The 20,064-nt window shown below is 34.6% G+C and overlaps 2 protein-coding genes across 5 annotated transcripts in view; both read left to right on the top strand.

The window, feature by feature from the left end:
• LOC105322748 (uncharacterized) overlaps positions 1 to 16,995 on the top strand; it is a 26,340-nt gene extending 9,345 nt beyond the window's left edge. For 3 of the 4 annotated variants that reach the window (XM_066087573.1, XM_066087572.1, XM_011421612.4), the window contains exons 6-24: positions 2,578 to 2,749; positions 3,826 to 3,874; positions 6,851 to 6,956; positions 7,500 to 7,654; positions 8,064 to 8,262; positions 9,163 to 9,271; positions 9,578 to 9,733; positions 10,099 to 10,352; positions 10,506 to 10,603; positions 10,891 to 11,075; positions 11,485 to 11,644; positions 11,785 to 11,876; positions 11,988 to 12,074; positions 12,302 to 12,540; positions 12,664 to 12,748; positions 12,866 to 13,047; positions 13,204 to 13,276; positions 13,938 to 14,102; positions 14,404 to 16,995. In XM_066087573.1, coding sequence (XP_065943645.1) covers positions 2,578 to 2,749; positions 3,826 to 3,874; positions 6,851 to 6,956; positions 7,500 to 7,654; positions 8,064 to 8,262; positions 9,163 to 9,271; positions 9,578 to 9,733; positions 10,099 to 10,352; positions 10,506 to 10,603; positions 10,891 to 11,075; positions 11,485 to 11,644; positions 11,785 to 11,876; positions 11,988 to 12,074; positions 12,302 to 12,540; positions 12,664 to 12,748; positions 12,866 to 13,047; positions 13,204 to 13,276; positions 13,938 to 14,102; positions 14,404 to 14,541 — 2,704 coding nt within the window. In that variant the 3' untranslated portion in view covers positions 14,542 to 16,995. The remainder of the gene's footprint in view (positions 1 to 2,577; positions 2,750 to 3,825; positions 3,875 to 6,850; positions 6,957 to 7,499; positions 7,655 to 8,063; positions 8,263 to 9,162; positions 9,272 to 9,577; positions 9,734 to 10,098; positions 10,353 to 10,505; positions 10,604 to 10,890; positions 11,076 to 11,484; positions 11,645 to 11,784; positions 11,877 to 11,987; positions 12,075 to 12,301; positions 12,541 to 12,663; positions 12,749 to 12,865; positions 13,048 to 13,203; positions 13,277 to 13,937; positions 14,103 to 14,403) is intronic. The other variant, XM_066087574.1, reaches the window with a different exon arrangement.
• The window catches only part of LOC105322746 (uncharacterized), a 127,477-nt gene that overhangs the window by 68,137 nt on the left and 39,276 nt on the right, over positions 1 to 20,064 (top strand). The window lies entirely within an intron of this gene.

The following is a 20,064-nucleotide window of genomic DNA, read 5'->3' on the forward strand; positions in this document are numbered from 1 at the left end:
ACAGAAAGAGAGAGAGAAAAAAAAACCAATAGTTGACAGATGATTTATTCGATTCAAGTGAGGATATATTTTCCATATTTGACCGCCTGTAAACTGTCAAGTAGAGGTCAAAAATTTCCTGTTCCCTAATTATCCAAAAGCTTGGAGATCAGTACATTATGTAACATCCTGAGATATGAAGTAATTTCCTTTCAGTGTAAATATAGCACCACAAGCACTTTGTTGGGTTTTTTTCTCTCCTTTTTGAGGTAGAGATTGATGAGATTGTCTCTTTCGAGTGTCTATGTTATCATCCATGAAGTCATAGTTTGAACAATTTTTAAGGCTCTTGAAAATTGGTTTCAGAAGGTGTTCAAGCAGCCAATACATGTAGCATAATTTAGTGTTTGTCGTCAATTGTGTTCAGATATTTTGTTGGTGTTATTGAGTCTTTTTATAGGTTGTTGTTTAATATTCCCCTTCTTTTTAATTCTGTTTTCTGAACAGCGATTTTAAAAAAAAAAAAAGGGGGGGGGATATTAATACATGTCCTCCATTTAATTCTAATTTGAAAGCACTTAAATCTTGCCTTTCATTATCATGCTACTCAATTTATTCTATTGATCGGTTTGTTGAAAGAAGAGCCGCATGTTCTGTAAACTGTTATAGAATTTGTCATCATTTGTATTGCATAACTAAAGATCTAAGAGATGCTGATTTCATCTTTTTAACACTATTTCGGCAATGAATGATGTTTTGGGGGAGTTGTATAAAAGGTTCATTTAATTCTCTTAACAGTGTATTGATCTGACGTGCTGTGGGATCACAGTGGGAGAAGAGAAACACTGTAATGCAATCGCAACATTATTTACCGGCCGCTTGAATATTGAATCTATTCCCAATCAATATTTGACTAACATAATTGAGAGAAAAAAAAGGAAATAGGACCTAGATTTTCGCTAAACTGGATGATGGGCTGGTTATTGATTTTGAACACAAGTAAATTTCATCCAGCACAGCTTCGTAAATATCAATTAATGGCAGAAAAGGTCTGCTGTCAATGGAGGTGAATATTAATTTATCATGCCCTTGATTAATTGCTTGAGATGATCGGGGTCTGCAAGTGCTGATCTTCAACATAAAACCCTTGACGGCATTCTGATGCACTTAAGTCTAATGTTGTTATTCTTCATAATAAACCAATGTGAAACATTGATTTGACTTCTGCTAGCACTCACTGGTCATAAATGATCAGAGTTTTTTTTTTCTCCTTTTCGCCCCTTCATGTCAATGAATCAGAGTAGCAATATTATCTTGGGATGCACAGAAGAGGAAAACTAGCGAGAAAAAAGAGTGGTTTTAATCAGCAGAGCTATCCTGTCACGATCATAACAGTGCACTTATTGACAGAAAGTTGATCGACCTATGGTGCTATATTTACATCATCGTTAAATAACAGCATAGGGGGAAAGTATTTTTTTCGCTTCTGAATTTCCTACTGTAACTGTCAGTTTGTAAAGAGGTAGAGAGAGAGAAAAAAGGGAAAAAACATACAAAGAATGATCATTAAAAATTCCAGACTTGTGTTAATTTGGAATGTTAATGAGAAGAACAAGAAAATTCTTTAGTGTGATGTGTCATAATTTCTGCTCTATTTTTGACAAGGTACAAGAAAATAGACCTCTTGTTGCCTTGTTGTTAAGGTTGATATATATTTAATAATGTATGAAGTTGTGAACAAATGTCATGTAGACTCCAGGTGAAAAACATGACACACAGGCCACGGAAATAGGTTATTCAGAGTGCAGCTTGAAGAAATTGAACACTGTGGAAAGACTACTCCACCCATTGAGTCCTGCTGTTTATTTAAACAAACTAGATTCTTTTGAGTGGTTACTGTACAGGGCGATTGACAGAAAGCAGGGGTGGCTGCGAATAAGTTTCATATTAAAAAAAACCACTGTACACTAACATATTTACGTATCTTATGGAGTTTTATTGAAGTTCAAGGTTAAAAACCCAGAAAACTTGTTTTGTTTCGGAATCCCCATAAATATATGCCTTGTTGTGAATAGCAACTTAGTGGGAGGAAAATACAAAATGTTCCCTAAATTGAAAATGCAGTTAAAATCTGTCAGTATACCCACTCTGAAATGGAACATTTTGTAATGCATGAAATATTTCAATCATTGGGAATGTTCATAGTAATTTGCATGTTAGTTTTACATATTGAATATAAGTTAATTATAAATCAATCAGGGGGATGGGGGTGTGACGGTAAGCATATGTATCTTTCTGGACAAGTTTTTCGTTTTTCGTTTACACAACAACTGCATACAGGGTTATTTTCGCCCCATGTAATTTTCGCCATGCCTTGAAATCACCCAGACACTGCTGTGTTCAAGGAGAGATAATTTGAGACATTTGAAATTCGCTCATTCTTGAATTCACATGAGGGCAAAATTGGAAGAAAAAAAATTAGGGCGATTATTTTCCTATGTACAGTAAATGGTATATTTAATGCTCAAAATTTTGATTTAAATGGCAGTCGATCTTCATCTTTTATGTTGTAACTGAAGTATTTTTTCTTGATTTCAGCCCCAAGAAGACTCCCTCCAGCGGTGGCAGCAGCAAAAGTCGCGAAAAGGTGGTGTATAAAAAACAGGGTAGTCTATTGCCACCACCCATCCATGTGGGCAAACACCTCAGAGAACGTCAGTGTGACTTTCATCTGTCGTACGATATCTGGTGGCAACTGATCAATGATCTGGTAAAACTAAATACACCTCACCATGATGGCCAGATTGTTGCTTTGTATGCTTGACCAGCCTATCCTTGCACAAATTTAGATTGTTTTTATGAAAAGTGTTATAGGGGAGTGAAAATAGAGAAAAAGATAGAGAGAGGGAGTTGAAGGAAAAAGAGAGTGGGAGGATGGGATGGGCCAAGATGAAGAGAAATCTTTGAAAATCTTGTATAACTGCAACACACTTCTTGATCTGGTTTTGTTTATTTTTCTTCGTGCACTTGTGCTCATCTTTCGAGGAGTAGTTTTAAAGCGTTACTGATAAGCTTTTGCTTTCGGAGGAATCTAATTCAGTTATCATGCATGTGCTCTGAAATAGATGTTCATCTTTTTTGCAGTAAAATTTTTATTTTATTGAATATTGAGGAAAATTTGATTACAATTATACAAATTTTCTAAACTTCTCTTTTTTTCAATTTTTCTTTCTAAATAAAGGGCAGATTTTTTCTGTTCAACAGAAAGAGATAGTTTTGTATTTTAACTTGAAAAATAAGAATTTTAACTGCAGTTGTTTAAACAATGGGACAATATAAGATTTGTTAACAGGTTAGGGAAATGTTTGTGCAAATTAGAAAAATGTGGCATGAGCACAAACTTAAATCAGACGCTATACTAAGGTATATAACTTTATTCATAGATGAGGCAGACAAATATTAACATTTACTTATGCTTTTCATTATTGATTAATAATTAATAAATACATTGACTATTTATCCAGCTGTATGATTGCTGCCCCCTTCCCTTAAGAACTCAAATGAATTAATTTATTCAAATGAATTTATAATTGTTTCAATTGTACTTAATATAGCTTATAAATAGGATATTAATAGTGTCATAAAATTTATAACCTGTCTTTGAAAACCACAAATAATAAAAAAAAAAAATTAAAAATCTTAATCTAGGCGAAAAGTATTTTGACATTAACTTTTTTTTCTTTCTAAGATTAAAAAAAAATTGTCTTTGAAAGTTTGAATTATCTTGCGAAGTTGTTTATGAAATTCATGCAAAGTTGTTTATAAAATTTTGTTTATGTTTTCCAGTTACCAAAGAGAGAAGGCTATGAGGAAAAGTACAGAAAGATAAGAAACAGTAAGTGTGCTAATAATCACTTGAAGGGTGGGATGGGGATGCATTCATTTTTGGGGATACCCATTTTGCTAGATGCTAGCCTTGACCTTATCTATCGGGCATGTGGAATAGCGATGAAATTTTTTGTCCTTTAACAATTGCACATTGATGAAACATGTTTCAGCCATCTTTAGTATGAAGTAATTTCTTGCTTGACAGCTGCTGACTGGAAAATAAAAGGTACACCGCACAGCTGCATGTAATGCTGCATGGTAAACCCATGGAGAACCATTAAATTGGCTAAAAAAAAACAGGTTATGACTGGAGCAGTTCAAGCATGGTTAATGTAATTCATTAGGAGTTGTTTGCCGATCTGTCCCACACTAGATCTGATAATGAGTAGGGCTGGATATAAATATAGGAGGATTTACATCTAGGTATTCTTTATTGTGTGCTTTTCTGAGCCTGCTGACAGTCGGGTCAGAGTGTTGTCTATCAATGAGAGAGAGGGCTCCCAACAGGTGTGATCAACCTTGTCAGATGATCTTAAAGCAGAAATTTCAGTTTTATCTTGTCATCACCTGACTCGTTATCAGTTCAGGTTAGCATGGGGGGAATACACCCAACAGGCCAATATACACATAAACTTGCCTGTTGTTTACCATGCATTATTTATCCACAGGCAGTGGAGTGCTGGCTTATTATTATCATTTGCCAGTAATTGCTTTTTCGCTGTGGTAGAGCCATTGAAATATGACATGATAGGTCCTCATTAATTTCTCCACTTAGGTACATAAAAACATGCAGGCTTATCGGAGACTCCTTGTGTTGCGGATAGAATAGCTGCTAAATCATTCAAAAGGATTGGGACGTATAAATAAAATATTTTCTAATTAATTTTGCAAAGGAAAGGGAGTAAAAATTGGCACTGGTGAGCGGTAAATAATTGATCAGTTTTCGTAAGAGGCCTGCACAGATGAGTGCTTTGGACTTGCAACACAGCAGCATTTTTCAAGCGTACTTTTGTCATTTGGCAGAAGGAAAGCAAATAATTTGTCTCAGCTGGGATTAAACAAGGGGGCCGTTTTAAGTTGCATCTTGATGTTACGACATTGCTTAAATGCATCAGAAGCTGTCTAAGTGAGTCACTACAGCCTGAACAAGAGAATTACTTCACATGTTTTCATTCATTATTTAAGAAATCATGACTAATCCCCGATGACAAAGGTGCTGGAATTGGATTGTGTGTCATGGCAATGTGTTCATCAAGTCCCAATACCCACTAGTCATGATGCGGTTTTTTTTTTTTTTTAGGACATCATCATTTCTCATCCCACCCCCTCCCTCATCTTTGTCTGAGTAAACAGCTGTCTACAAACACTTGAAGAATAACATGCATGGTCTAATGACCAGAATAGTAATGGCCTCTGATCGTTTCTTCCTCTCTAAAAGGTCATAGTGTGAATTGAATGAATTCATTGACTGTTGATTGAGCCCATGTAATGTCTTTGGATATCTCATTAATGATTGGACTGGCTGCAGAGTCGAATATCCCCAAGACCAAAATGAAGATTGGGAGGTGTAAATAAAGACGAATTAAGTGCTGAAGAATTTGGTTCCCTGTTTGTAATTAGTATAGTTAGTCGTTAAAGGGGGTCATAAAATGGTGATTTGCAACAGAGCTGGCATTGTTGGATACAGTACAACTCCAAGGACTTGCCCTTCCTTCCCGGAGTAATGGGCGATTATGTCCCTGTAATCAGGTTTTGATGATCGTGGTTGCCAAGGCAATTGAATTTTCGTGTAGGTTTTTGTCATTAATTGCCAGTAAATGCCCAGTGTATCCAATACAGTTGTATCTTGTTTTATTCTTGATCGATGATCAAGTTTAGCCTTTTAAACTGAGCTGCAAATCTCTGGCAAGACAACCCTAGCGATAAAAAAAAACAAGATTGATTCTCACATATTGCACTGGGGTATAATTGGATCGTATTCAACTACAGCTTTTTATGTCTTACTTGGGCTTTTTTTTCATGTCTTGGATAGGCGATATAGAGATTGGGCTAACAGACGATTACCATTGCTGTTCTATTCACTTTCATTTGTTGTAGCAATGATATTGAATTTGAATGACAATAGCTATAGATTGGGTCAGATAACGGCCTCCTTTTACCAATGTGAATTGGATGTGTAGAATCTTGAGATAATAAGATAAATTATTACAGGTTATGGACAGATATTTTTTTTTTCTTTTTTGAGAAGTGTGAAGTGGGATTTCTTGAGCTGATGGGAGACAAATGTCTCTACAAGCACGGACGCCCCTGAGGAGTGGTGCTCTGATACAAGAGCATACATCACCCACAGTCAAATTGATTTGTCTTGTTTCTCTGTGTTCAACAGTAAATCACATGATCCGTGTGGGTTTAGTTCTCCTTCGTGATGCATCCCTTCCTCAATAACACAAGCCAATAGCCCTTTGAGTTAAATAAACCCCAGTATCTGGCTGCTAATTTGCAGACAGAATGTTACCTGGAGTTAGAACTGTGTTAAGTAATTGGAATTTACATTGGGTCCTTGAGGGGAAACACTGCTTCATTCTGAGAAGACAGGAAGGCAATCCTTGTCTTGTGCAAGCAACTAGGGCTTAAATTACTGTCTGTCTATTTCTAGAGAAAGTGTTGATAGGGGTTTAATGAAGTCATCAGCATGTCAGAAGCAAATACGAAATTAACTATAAATGTAGGTGTATATTTCAAGACCCAGGAGTTTAGGAAATTGAGAAATCAGTTTCAAATCTCAAGAGGAGAAAAGATAAATGTTGTTTTGATATTTGATCCTAAATGTCTATCAAAAATTCTTATGGTTAATCAATTACCAGTATTTCATAGAAAAATGGATGGGAAAAAAATATAATTCATGAAATTTTTTCTGTAAATGAGAACTTTAAATACATGTAAATAAAAATTACTGAATCAATATACTTTGTTTGCTCTACAGATATTCACGTTGATGTCAAGCCTGTTTGTGATGAAGCACATCCGTGTACCTGCAAGCGACCTTATGACCCAGAGGTTAAAGGTTGTGGTGAGGAATGCCTGAACAGGTATGTGACCCGAACCAAACACCTTTCTCAGCCTGTGTTTAAATGGAGTGGAGTGGCAGATAACCACAAATTGCATAATATAGGAAAAGTACCCCTGCAGATGTGCAAAGAATTTAATCGGTTCTCCTAAGCTGTCTGGATTTTAATAAGATGATTTCTTTTATCATTTCAAATTTTGAAGGTTTTTACAAATAGTGACTATTTTTTTAGAAACTTCATGGTAATAAGATTAAAATACAGTGAATATTAAGATGATGACTACAGACTTCCTGTTATGTTTTAATATTATTTAAGTAACAGTAAACCCTTTCTTACTGCCATTAAAAAACAAACTGCTGAGTTCCTGTTTCATCTCTGACCTAAAAAAATAACTTTTTATCTTTCTGTTATCGATGAAAATCTTGAAATGGGATCAAATATAAAAAAAGCTGACAGTTTTTTATAAAAAGGAATATTATTTGAGTCTTAAAAAAAAGCATTTCCTTTCTAAATTTCAAAGATGCAATTTTTTTTTTAACTTGGATATGTATCTTGATGTTACAGAATGATGTACACGGAGTGTGATATCAGTACTTGTCCATGTCAAGAACAGTGTCTGAACCAGCGCTTCCACAAACATGAGTGGGTGTCCGGTCTGGAAGTCATTGTCACCAAGGACCGCGGCTATGGGATCAGAACATCAGACTCCATATCTAATGGTAAATATCCCACATCCACTTTGAAATCCCTCATCAGTCAAAAAGAAAATAGTATAATGTTAAATAAACAAAACAGAATCATACTGTAGTTGTAGTGAAATGTCGTTGAATAAATATTCTCACTTTGCTCAAGGAAGATACTGTTACAGTAAAACAAACCTTTTTTCAAGTTGAAAGAGAATTTTATCACATAGCAATAAACCTTTTCATGGGGAATATCTATTGCAAAGAACCTGTCAGTGAAAGCATTTTGTAAGGGCAAAATTGTGAAATTTAGTCATAGCAGATCAGTTTATTGATTGTTAATTAAAAGATAAGTTCATCGCAAATTAAAGTTTGTTTACAGTAAAGCTTTCTTGTGTTGGTTTGTCTCTGCATGCGACTGATGACTGTATATTTTTTGACACAGGTCAGTTCATCCTGGAGTACCTGGGGGAGGTGGTCAGTGAGGCAGAGTTCCGCCGCCGCATGACGGAGGAGTACTCCCAGGAGCGCCACCACTACTGTCTCAATCTGGATAGTGGGGCAGTCATCGACGGCTACAGGATGGGCAACATTGGCCGATACGTCAACCACTCCTGCGAACCAAACTGTGAAATGCAAAAATGGTAAGTGTGCCGAGATGGATTTCTAATAAGGGTTTTGTTTATGTGGTTAGGACTAATCCCTTACAGCGAATTACAGAATACCAGTAGAGTTTTCAATAGCTTGCTAGATTGATCAATAGGGTATTGAATTTGGTCAGCAAGGTATCACATTAGGTTTAAATCTAGGTCATGTGATTACTCAGGTATGACAGCAATAGAGTGAGTTAATCTGGTTAACATTTGCACGTTTTGGGCCTTTTTGTTTCTCTCTGTTATCCTACATTACTGCTATAAAAGTCTGAACTAATTAAGCAGTCAGCACAAAAAAAAAATATTAGTGCTGTAAGATGCACCAGAAATCAGGGAACCAAAATGTTTAATGATTTTTTGCAGTGAAAAAATACCTCCTTTTTTAAGTTATGCTTGTCTCTTTTGTTTGTTTCTTCAGAACTGCCTTTTGAATTACATTTTTTGAAAAACAAAATTCAAATTACTCCAAGCAGAATTGATGCTCTATAGAGTCCAGTGCTGTCCAGGTGAACTTTCTTTTTAAAAGTCTATGAATAGAATAGCTAACAATAGGAGGGAGTGTTCTAGAGGTTTTCTTTGTGTAAAATGAATGGGTTGAGTGCAAAATGAGCATCTACACTTGAGTAACCACAGGACCTAGATTTAAACCTGATGTGATACCTTGCTGACCAAATTGAATACCCTATTGAGCAATCCAACAAGCTATTGAAAACTCTACTGGTATTCTGTAATTCGCTGTAACAAGTAGCAATAATGGTATTTAGTCATGAGATATTTGTGTGGGATTATTTTCAGGGTTTTTTTTATGTTAGTTCAAACAAAAATTAGAATAATATTGCAAAATTATTTAATTGTATGCAAAAAACAATTTGTTACCTTCTTTTTTGTTAGGAATGTGAACGGGGTGTACAGAATGGGACTCTTTGCACTGAAGGACATTTCACCTAACATGGAGCTGACCTATGATTATAACTTCCACTCCTTCAATGTAGATGCCCAGGTATTGATTATTGTTTCAATGTTGAAATTGATATCTTATGGTTTATTTTTTTCCTTGGTTAAGAAATAAGGATTTGTGAAGATTAAGTTAGCTGAAAAGTGTATACAAAGTAGCTCTTTGACTTGTGTTTTTAAGGGTTAACATGCTTTATTTTTAATTATTATTTTTTCTTATTTAAAAAGTAAGGATTTTTAACCAGATATGTAAAGGTTAAATTGCCTAAGAGATGTGTTCAACATAGCTCTCTGAATTGTGTTATGAAGGTTTGACATGATTTTTGACTTGGTTTTGTTGTTTTGCTAACAGCAACTCTGCAGATGTGGAAGTGAGAATTGTAGAGGGGTCATTGGTGGCAAAACCCAGAGAGTCAACGGTCTTGTGAAGGAAAAGTCTAAAGGACCAGGGAGACCGCCCAAGGATAAGAGAAAGTCCAAAAACAGGCTGAAAAAGTACAAGGAGAAGGTAAGCTAATGCAAAGGGTGAAGAAGTCAACTTTTCTTTGTAAAGATGCTGGAGCACGTTTATAGATTGATTTTTAGGATAAACTGCTCTAGGGTTTTTTTTATGAAAGTGCATCCTTATCAAACAGCCAATTGTGTCTTATGTGATGTAATTCCCCTCATGATAATTGCTAAAATTTGTTTGTGATATATTTTATTTCCTCTTTTGAATATTTATCATGTTTTGTTTACATTGATTAGATGAAGGATAAGTGTATTACATTTCCTATTTATATATGTGTGATATTGGGGAGGAAAAACTAAAGAGTTATGCAATCTTGATTTAAAACAACAGCTGAAATTTGACCTGATGGATTCTAATTTTAGAAATCAGGGAAAGATAATAGTGCTACCTCGACCATGTCAACCGTGAAACCAATGTCGCACAAGGAACGTTTCTTTGCTCGCACCCATGCCATCTTTCTGCTACGAAACATTGACAAACAGAGACATATCGGACGTAAAGCACCAGAGAAACTGGACAAAGAAGAAGAGTACGTCAAGGCAACTGGGTACACCAAGAAAGACGTGTTCCTGTCACAGCTGACTGCCCTCAAAACAGCCAGATCAGTCAAAACAAGGTGCGTTACTTGTATTTTATTCATCTATCATATAAATATGAAGTCAGGATTTCTTTGAAATTTCAAAGATGCATGAAAATATGAGGATGAAGTCAATAAAGCAGAAATGTTTGTGAACTGGTTGTTGACCTCATTGTTGTGTCTCCTTTTTAGGCGCTTGGCTTTGGCAGAAGAAAACACTGAGTTGACCCAGACAGCTAGGCTGGCGCAAGTATTCAACAGTGTGTGCCGTCAAGTCATGGAGTATAAAGGTAAGAAAAGACTCATTTTGTTTACTCTACAAAGCGTAAATGTAAAACTTGCAGAAGTGTAATTAGTTGTGTATCAGAGTTTATACAGGCAATTTTGCCCCATGTTAATTTCACGTGAAATTCAGGTGAATTTATCACAAAGCTTTTCATGAAATTAATATGAAGGTCATTTTGCATGAATTTCACCTAAGATGCAGTTAGCTGTGTATAGTACTAGTGGTCATTCTACAATGTGATCATTTAAAGGGAAAGGTAACGGTACGTTACAAGTATTGTGTGTTTTTCAGATAAGGATGGAAGAGATCCGGTCTCCACTTTAGCCCTGCCCTCCAAGAAGAAACACCCAGAGTATTACACAGTCATAGAGAATCCTACCGACTTCCAGATCATCGAGAAGAACATCTTTTCTGGAGCATACGCAGACCTAGAGGCCTTCGATAAGGACATGAATACACTATTCAAAAATGCTGAGGTAGGAAAAAACAAATCGACCGAGGTAACTGTAAAAGAGGAAATTTATGCTGTCATTTATTTTTGAATTCTGCTGATATTTTACATGAATGTGATTTGATCTTGACCTTAGCAATTAGTTTATTTGGTCAAATTATATCAGGATAATCTAAATTGTATCAATGCACAAATTTATGTTATTAAAAAGTGATTGAATACAAGTGTTGTAATGAAAAATCAATAACTGTTTTCTTAGTAATTAATCTGCGAGATATAACTAACGAACTTGAAGTGTTTATTGTTGTATGATAATTTAACTTTTCCCTAAATGTACCTCATATACTATAAATGGTGCTGTACTTACGTGAATTTAGCCCAAATTCTGTGTTTATATGCAACAATAAGCAGAAGTGTATTGTTTGTGTATACAGAGGTACAGTGGTCGGTCCTCGTGGATGGGTCAGTTAGTGGCGGAGCTCCGTAAGGTGTACGTCACCGCCAAGGCCGAGGCGGCCCCAATACTTGAGGACATTCTAGGAGAGGGGAGTGTGCAGTCCCTGGACAGGGAGACAACGGAGACAGAGGCAGTTGGTGAGGGTCGCAATCTTATCATTTTTTTTATTGTTCATTAAAGTCCATATCTTTTGGAAAAGGAATACATTGTTTAAAGGAGGAGGATTAAGAGCTAACATTTGTAATGAATTTTAATGAGCCATTGAATTGTCTTGCAGAAGGATTAGAGGAAGAGGAGGAGGAGGTGATCCGCTGTGTGTGCGGAATCTTCAGGGATGAGGGTCTGATGATTCAGTGTGAGAAGTGTTTTGTAAGTAATCGCAAGTGTCTAGTACTTCTATCTTTAGATATTGGCTCTGTATAGATGCTAAGAACTGGCTGTAAAGATAGTAATTATGAAGCGTTATGATTTCTCTTGTAGATTTGGCAGCATTGCGACTGTATGAAGGTGAAAGGGGAGGTGGAGAACTATTTGTGTGAGCTGTGTCAGCCCAGACCTGTGGAAAAGGTCAGGACATGTCTTTTCATAGAGGATTAATTAGATTTTTTAACAATTAATTGCAACCCCACCCCATAGATATGACAGAAAGATTATTCCCCCTCCCCCTGCCTCAAAAAAAAAGAGGAAAAAAGAAATAGGAAATTGCAGAAATTTTCAATGTTTTAAATGAATCAGAAATTATTTTTACTCCAAATGGAGAGCATATTGATCAATAAGTGTGGTTGTTTATGCAGGAAATCTTGGCTGACCCCCAGCCAGATGATGCCACAGAGGGGTGGACTTATTATATGACTTTGATGAGGGACGAGATTCAGATACGGGTGGGTGATTGTGTGTATGTTCTACGGGAGGTGCCCAAGCCAGAGAACCGCATCCCTATCGATTCAGTCAAAACCTCCTACAGGGTCATATCTGAGATAGGGCAAGACAAACTGGATATCTTTCGCATTGAAAGATTATGGAAAGATGAAAAGTAAGCAAACTCTTTTGATAGGAATCTGAGGTTTTTTTAAGCCATGAAAAACATGATTTATTTACTTGCATATTTTGCTAGAACTTTAAAAAAAATTTAATTTAATTCCTGCTCTTTTTTTAGTGGAAGAAATTTTGCCTTTGGACACAATTATTACAGACCCCATGAAACATTCCATGAACCATCCAGAAAATTCTTTCCAAATGAGGTTAGTGCTTGAATTGTCAGAATGTATTTGAACATCAAATTGGAATACTTTTTAGAGGTATCAGTGGTACATTTACTTGAAGATATCACTCAGAACTGAGCATTGTTTTGGTTGTAGGTCTTCCGGATGCCTATTTATGAGATCATCCCCTTTGATGCCATTGTGGGAGGCTGCTGTGTGATGGACCTGAACACTTTCTGTAAAGGACGTCCCAAAGGAACCCGCGAACAAGACATCTTCATTTGTGAATACAGAATGGACAAAACCGCCCACCTCTTCTATAAGATATCAAAGCAGCCGTAAGTCTCTCAAAATAGCGCAACATTTTGACCTCTCTTCAATCTTGTTAACGTACAACAACATGGAGTGGTTTCGCATTGGCAACACCACTTTCACAGTCAGATTTTGTGGCCTATATTGATTTTTGCATTGAATGAGTTTTCTTTATTCTCCAGATATGTCATCAACACAAAGTCATACTGTTTTGACAAATACGAGAAGAGGCTGAATCCAAAGAGGACCTACTCGGTAAGTGTCAACCAACAGAAATGATAAAAAGAAAAATTGAATATTAGTATTTCTAAATAAGAATTTTTTTATGTTCTTATTCGTTTCACTCAAACGAACATAAAATATTTATGAAATAAACACAAACTCGTGAGTAGGATGTGAAGCGCTCTGAAAGTGCAGTTTTAATTAATTTCAATATAACAAAAATTTCTTTCTTTCTAAACCAAATCTTCCACATCTACAAAATAAAATTGCAAATTTTAGACAGTGGATACATCTATATATTATACAATATGAAGCAAAGAGCGGGTGGGTGGGACTTAAATGACTGCACGAAAAAGAGCCTTCGAATGGCTTTACTAGTACACAATAACTTTCACGGTCATTCTTAGCCCGTGCTATGAATATCAATATTGTCACCTGACTATGTGACAATAATAACAACCAATAGATGTAAAGAATAAACAAACACTACCACGTGTTTAAGTAACATTAATAAATACATTTATATGAAGCTAAATGGACTCCACTCTATGAAGTGAAATATAGTATTTGTATATAAGAAGTATTTTTCATGTGAAGCTAAATGAACTTCACTGTAGCAAGAGGAAGGGGGGGGTGGGGGGGAGACTATCATTCTGCATGGGCATTGTTGTTAACATAGGTCTTTTTGTTGTAGCCTCATGAAGTACCTGAGCAATACAAACGAAAGACTGCAATGGAAGAGCGTTCGCAAACAGAAATCCCCAAACGGAAGAAGACTGTCAAAGAGCATTACCAGGAGCAGAAAAGTCCAAAGACTGAGGAACAGAGAGAAATGATGGTCAAGATGGAGGAAGAGAAGGTAGGACCTCATTATCCTCATAGTCTCTCATCTATATAGAAAGTCTTGTTTTAATGTAATTTAGATGGTCAATGAATTTGTGTGTTTATTCTCTGATTTGAAGTTATTTAAGTTAGTAAGCCAAATACAAATTTAGTTTTGCAATTTGGGATGGTGTTGATTTCCCATTATTAATAATGGATGATGGGTTGAGAACTTTCCAACAATGATATATTTTTATGAGCAAAGTCATTATTGGATGACAGGCTTGCAGTTTTTGGTTACTGTTAAACATAAATGCATTTTGGTTGTGTTTTTACAGAGGAGAGAAAAAAGGGATCACATAGATGCCATCACCCTGAAACTTCTGGACCTGACCCCAAAGAAGCAGAGGCTGGATGTGTCCTATCTCCTGGACAAGAAACGACAGCAAAAGAAACCCCACGTGCTCGACGTCTGAGCAGCTGTGCCATAGATATACAGTCTCTCGATGTCAAAGCGACTGTGCCATAGAATTAAAGTCACACTGCTTTATAATAGAATCTTGAGCTTGAGATTCATCATATAGTGGACGCAAATATGAGATGATAAGAGAGAAAAATATAGGGAAAACAGAAAAGGAATATAGGGCAATATTGGATCATTGTGCAAAGCCATTGTAGATATATATATATATCAAGTTGTTCTGCTGATGTCGGATTCTATGAAGGTGCTTGATACTACTCTCAGTAATAATTTAATTTAGTAGTTTTAGTAGAAGTAGTAGTTGTAGTATTTTACTGCCAGTGTGATGCCATGTAAGCAGATGGTTGCCCTGAGTTATTCTTTATTTATTGAGAATTGTATCGTAAATTAATATCCTTTATTAAGATCAAATCTTACTGATGTATTCTTAATTTAAAATCAAATCTTTTCTGATTTACATGTTTTTATGATATTTATTACGAAGTTAATTTAATTTTTGAGTTGGAAAAAAGGATTTTGTTTGTTCAAAAACGTTAAAACTCCTTATTTGTAATTATTTTTAAAATTGAAATGATAGATAAATGACTTGGGCAGCTGAAGCATATTCAGTACGTTGTATAAACATAAACTCCTGTTCTGCTTGTTAATTTTTTTAAAAGTGCCATACAACATTTACCAAACAAATGCAGATCTTGTTTCTTTTTGCATCAAGTCAGTATTTTGAAAATTCATGTAAAGTGGACAGTGTTGCTATAACAGACTGGCCCATTTTTGCCTTGATGTGCAGGGATGTGTGATGTCAGCATCCGTAATCTACAACATCAACTGAATTACATGTGTTTATGTGTTATTTTACTGTCGCAAAAAAACAAAACAAAATGGCTTTCATGTTAGTTGTTTGTGTACCTTGTTAATTGTTTGGACTCTGACCTATGCAATCGGGATTGTTAAGACACGGACATACAGACTTGTACCCAGTATACACTGGTGTAAATATTTAGTTCTGTACGTGTACATATATACTGTATCTATTATATTTTGTGTGCAATCTGCTTTTGTAGCATTTACCATCACAAAATAGTTCACTGTTGAAGAGATTTTTTCCTCATATCTTATTTATTTCTAGGAGGTGTACATAATTTTGGAATCCTTATTGTCAATATTTTGTCATACTCAATTAATAACATGTACAGTAGCCAAGGAGCAAATTCTGAAAGGTTATGGCTCTAGAGATCAAGATAAAGAGGAGGAGGCCTGATGTAAGTGTATATATAGAGATGTATGCTGTAGAAACATTTAATGCCATTGAAAATTGCCCTGCGTATAGGCAGCATATTTTGTATCACCAAAATTAAATTGTGTCTGAAGAACCCACGAGGAAAAGGGAAATCTTACCAATGATTGTACTGGAGAGGAATGCATTTGCTTAGAACAGGATGGTTCTTCTAGATGGTGTTTAGTGGAGGTGGCAAAATAGATCATTAATATTATTTAAGAAGATTTTAGAAGGGTATTATTATGGCTGAATCTGAAGAATAAAATTCTTGACCGTATATTTATGAATTGACTTTGAGAGTATCAAATACTCTTTTTTTTTCCTCTTTGCTGGATTTCTGTACATATTTGTCCGGCTTTTGTACATTTTGAATGACAATAACATTGTAATACTATCTGTAGAATTGTGCTTTTACCAACATTTCATCTGATTGTACAGCTGTCATGTTTGTGTACTATATTTTTTTGTTTGGACTTTTTTATCATCATGTGATGTCTACGCAAGAGGTTGTTCTATGTATCTATTACTTTCTTCTTCCAAAATTTTCAATTGTTATTATTTTTTTCTATTTTAGATATACTAAAAAAAAATTACCTTCTTTGAGATGAATTGAATTTTTAAATATGAAAAGTTTTTTAAAAATGGAATTCTACTTTTTTGTGTGTGAATTATTTATAGATGTTTTACTTTTGTAATTGGGGAAAATAAGCAGATTTTTTAGTGGGTTTTGGTATTTAGATTTTAGGTAATTTACATAGTATAAATTTTTAGACTCAATTTATATTACTATGAAATTTTTATTGATTGAAAAGAATGTAGGGAAAAATAGATAGATTCTGTTTTGATCTCTGTTGTTTGGAGTGATCTCCCTTGAATGCTTTTATCCTTTTTGTTTCTTTTGCACATGAACAAACAATTATCTTTAAAATATTCAATCTAGATTTTTACATGTTATCATGAACTTCTACAAATTCATCATATTTTGGATATTTCATATTACACCATTCTTTAGCATTATTATACTTGTTGTTTCTGTTCAATACCCTTATCACTTACAATTTTAGGAATAAAATTGTAGTTTATGTGACAGTAAACATCATTGTTGCTTTATACTTTAAAAATGAATCTACTTGATCTAAAGTGTCAAGTTAAAATAAAAATTACTTGAAATAGGCTTGTTCTTTGTTATATTTTGAAAATTGGTTCTTTGTTATATTTTGAAAATTCTGACATTGGAATATATATTGGAGCAAAGACACAAAGAAAAATGCAAGGACAAAGGGAATTTGAAGTCAGAGACAGAAAGGGGTCAAAAACAATATCGAGACCAATTAAAGAAGAGGCCAGGAATTCATTTACTGACACAGTCAAGGAGAATTGACTAGGGAAGAATATCTGGTGCTGTTTGGATAGATGCCAGAAATTTTCATTTCTTTTTTACTCCAGTATTAGAACATAAAGATTTATATTACCGTTATATGATTAGGTCCTTTTCTTCTGAGTTAATGTAACATTTGTCTAAACATGGGCATTGACATGAATTGTGCATTTGAGATCAAATGGTTAACTTGGTAAAAGATTACCAGAAGTTGAAAAAAAATGGTACTGATAATTTGTTTTTAATAAACAATGATAAGTTAATTGGAAGAGTGTATCGTGAACATTAAACAGATCAATGGGCTTGACAATGCAGTGTAAGGTTAGGTTTGAGGCTTGTGATTCTTTTTCATTTTTAGAAACTGAACAAAGTTGCATATTTTATTCACTACACTAAAGTCTTTTTAATAAAAATTCGAAAGATTTTGCCCAACCTGTTTTAATTTATGACTATTATTAAATGGTAAGATTTCATGATATTAAAATGTCACTTTGATGAAAAGGTACCGGTAAACAATTTAGTGAAAATATGTACTTTATATGTAAGGCGGCTCTGAGAGTTATTGATTCAAAAAAATATTTGACTATCTCATGATTCATTTCTAATAATTTCTAGTAATCAATAATTAAAAAATAGAATATACTGTAATTGGACAAAAGTCAAAATCTTTGAATACTTTCATAACGAAAACACCTTTATTGATACCTTCCCTTGTATAAGTGTGCAATCTGGTGTTTATAAAAAAACTATTAAAACAATATGTTGTGAACTTCTTTATTTGTGAAAATTGATAAAATGCTTGTGTCCTGTTACTTTTTCACAGTAAACAACAAAACCCCACAAAAAAAAATAACTGAAGTCGATTACAATATTAAGTCATTTAAATCTTCACACAGAGTAGGAGGCTTTGCATCACAATTAAAATCTGAGTTATCTCCCTGTAGCCACCCCTGGCTGTCTGGGCACCTCCTAGCCTCGAACCTCTCCTAGGAAATATTTTCTGGATCCGTACAATGTGATACTTGGCGCAGCTGCCCCCTGAGCCTCTGGGTCACACCTGTGCACATCAGTGTCAGTAAAGCTAAGAGGATGTCACTTTTCACTAATATTTGCTTACAATCCACATCTGAAGGTTTTTAAACCGTGCAGATTACAATGTTTGTTCATAAACAGCAAACGATTGCTAGAGCATTGGTGTTCTTCTCGTTACCAGAATTTAGTGTGTTTTCATCAACTGAATTTTGATATCTTATTCTTTCTTTATTTCATTATTTTATTTACACACCTGCTACTTTCAATATTACAAAATTGGCTTGTAAAGATTTCCCATGAAAGAATTCTTCTTTAAGTGAAATAGCTCAAGCTGGTAAATATTGGCTTTTTACTGTCGTACTCTGATTAAAAGCACTAAGCTAGTGGTATAACCTTTTGGCATACTGTAGATTCCTAATGAATTACGAGGAATTAATATCCACTTACAGTCACAAGTAATTTAAAAATACTTTTGTTTGCATAATATGTCTTCCTTCAATATTAACAATAATACATTTAATACATTTTGTTTATCTCATACATAATATAACGGTTTTACAGATACAGATATATAAAGCAAGTCTGAACTACATAAATTAGGCTGTCTAAAGTTTATTCTGCATTTAACGTAACACGTGTGTGTAGCTTTAGGAGAAATTGGATTTTGAAAAAAAAACCAAACCCCTATCTGAATTTAATTTTTATCAGTTGGATTGTGCTGTAATCAGTAGAAATTCGAAATGTTTAGAACACATTACGGACTACAAATCTGATACTCAATAGGATTATTAAAAAGAAATCACTTTTAAAGCAATAACCTTAATGTAGTTTTAATACTCACTGTATTTGTATTAATAAAAATGAATAAAAATCATTTGTTTGAAAATTTTGTTTGTTCTAATTGTATCACTCTCCCTTGTAGGTTTGGTATTTTGAAGTGACGTTGAACATAGAATTAATATTGGGTAGCCTTATGCACTTTTTCTTCCAGTGACTTGCACATGTGACCTTGAGTCAAATTTGACACATCATCAGATCATAAAAATTCTTTGTGTTAAGTAATAGGTTCAATTTTTCTTCCATACGAAAGATATGGACTAAGCCTGAATTATAAACTTTCCTTCCAATGACCTTGAACCCCAAATGACCTTGGGTCAAAATCCTGACACATTGTCAGGTCACAAACAATCTTTGTGTAAAGTTAAAGGTTCTAATGTTCCTACCTAAGAAAGATTTAGACATGCACAATTACAGACAGGCAGGCAGACATTGAGCCATTATTCATTTGAACTTTGACACCTTTCCTCATTTTATTATGTCATGCAGTTATCTAGTGTATTTTCTCCAGTTCCAAGTTAAAAATTTCAAGGCTAGATTCAATATCCAGTAATATGCATAAACACTTGCCTAGCAATAGAGCCTACAGGCATATTTTCAATGCATGGATATGAAAAAGCAAAACAGTACCATATACACGTGTTTATTAGAGCACATTCACTTAATTCTGGAAAATACTTAACATCATGGCACTGTCATAATCAGGATTTCATGAATTATATTATGTATCAAGAATGTGTGTCACTTAGTGACAAATAAATGATACAACTTGTAAAAAAAATTATTCTCTTGCAAATCAAAATTTGCATGAAAAAAAACATTTGTCTGCACTTTCTAGTCTTGTTTTGAACACTTTTTTTTTCAAATGAATGAAAACCTGTGACCAAATCATTCACAAAAATTCACTTAAAATATATACAAGACATGTATATTAACATAAAAGTAACCACAGTAATATTAAAGCTTGATTAGAACAAATCAACATAAAATAGCAA

Source organism: Magallana gigas, chromosome 6, assembly GCF_963853765.1.
Source record: "Magallana gigas chromosome 6, xbMagGiga1.1, whole genome shotgun sequence".
In the NCBI taxonomy this organism is placed as follows: Eukaryota; Metazoa; Mollusca; class Bivalvia; order Ostreida; family Ostreidae; genus Magallana; species Magallana gigas.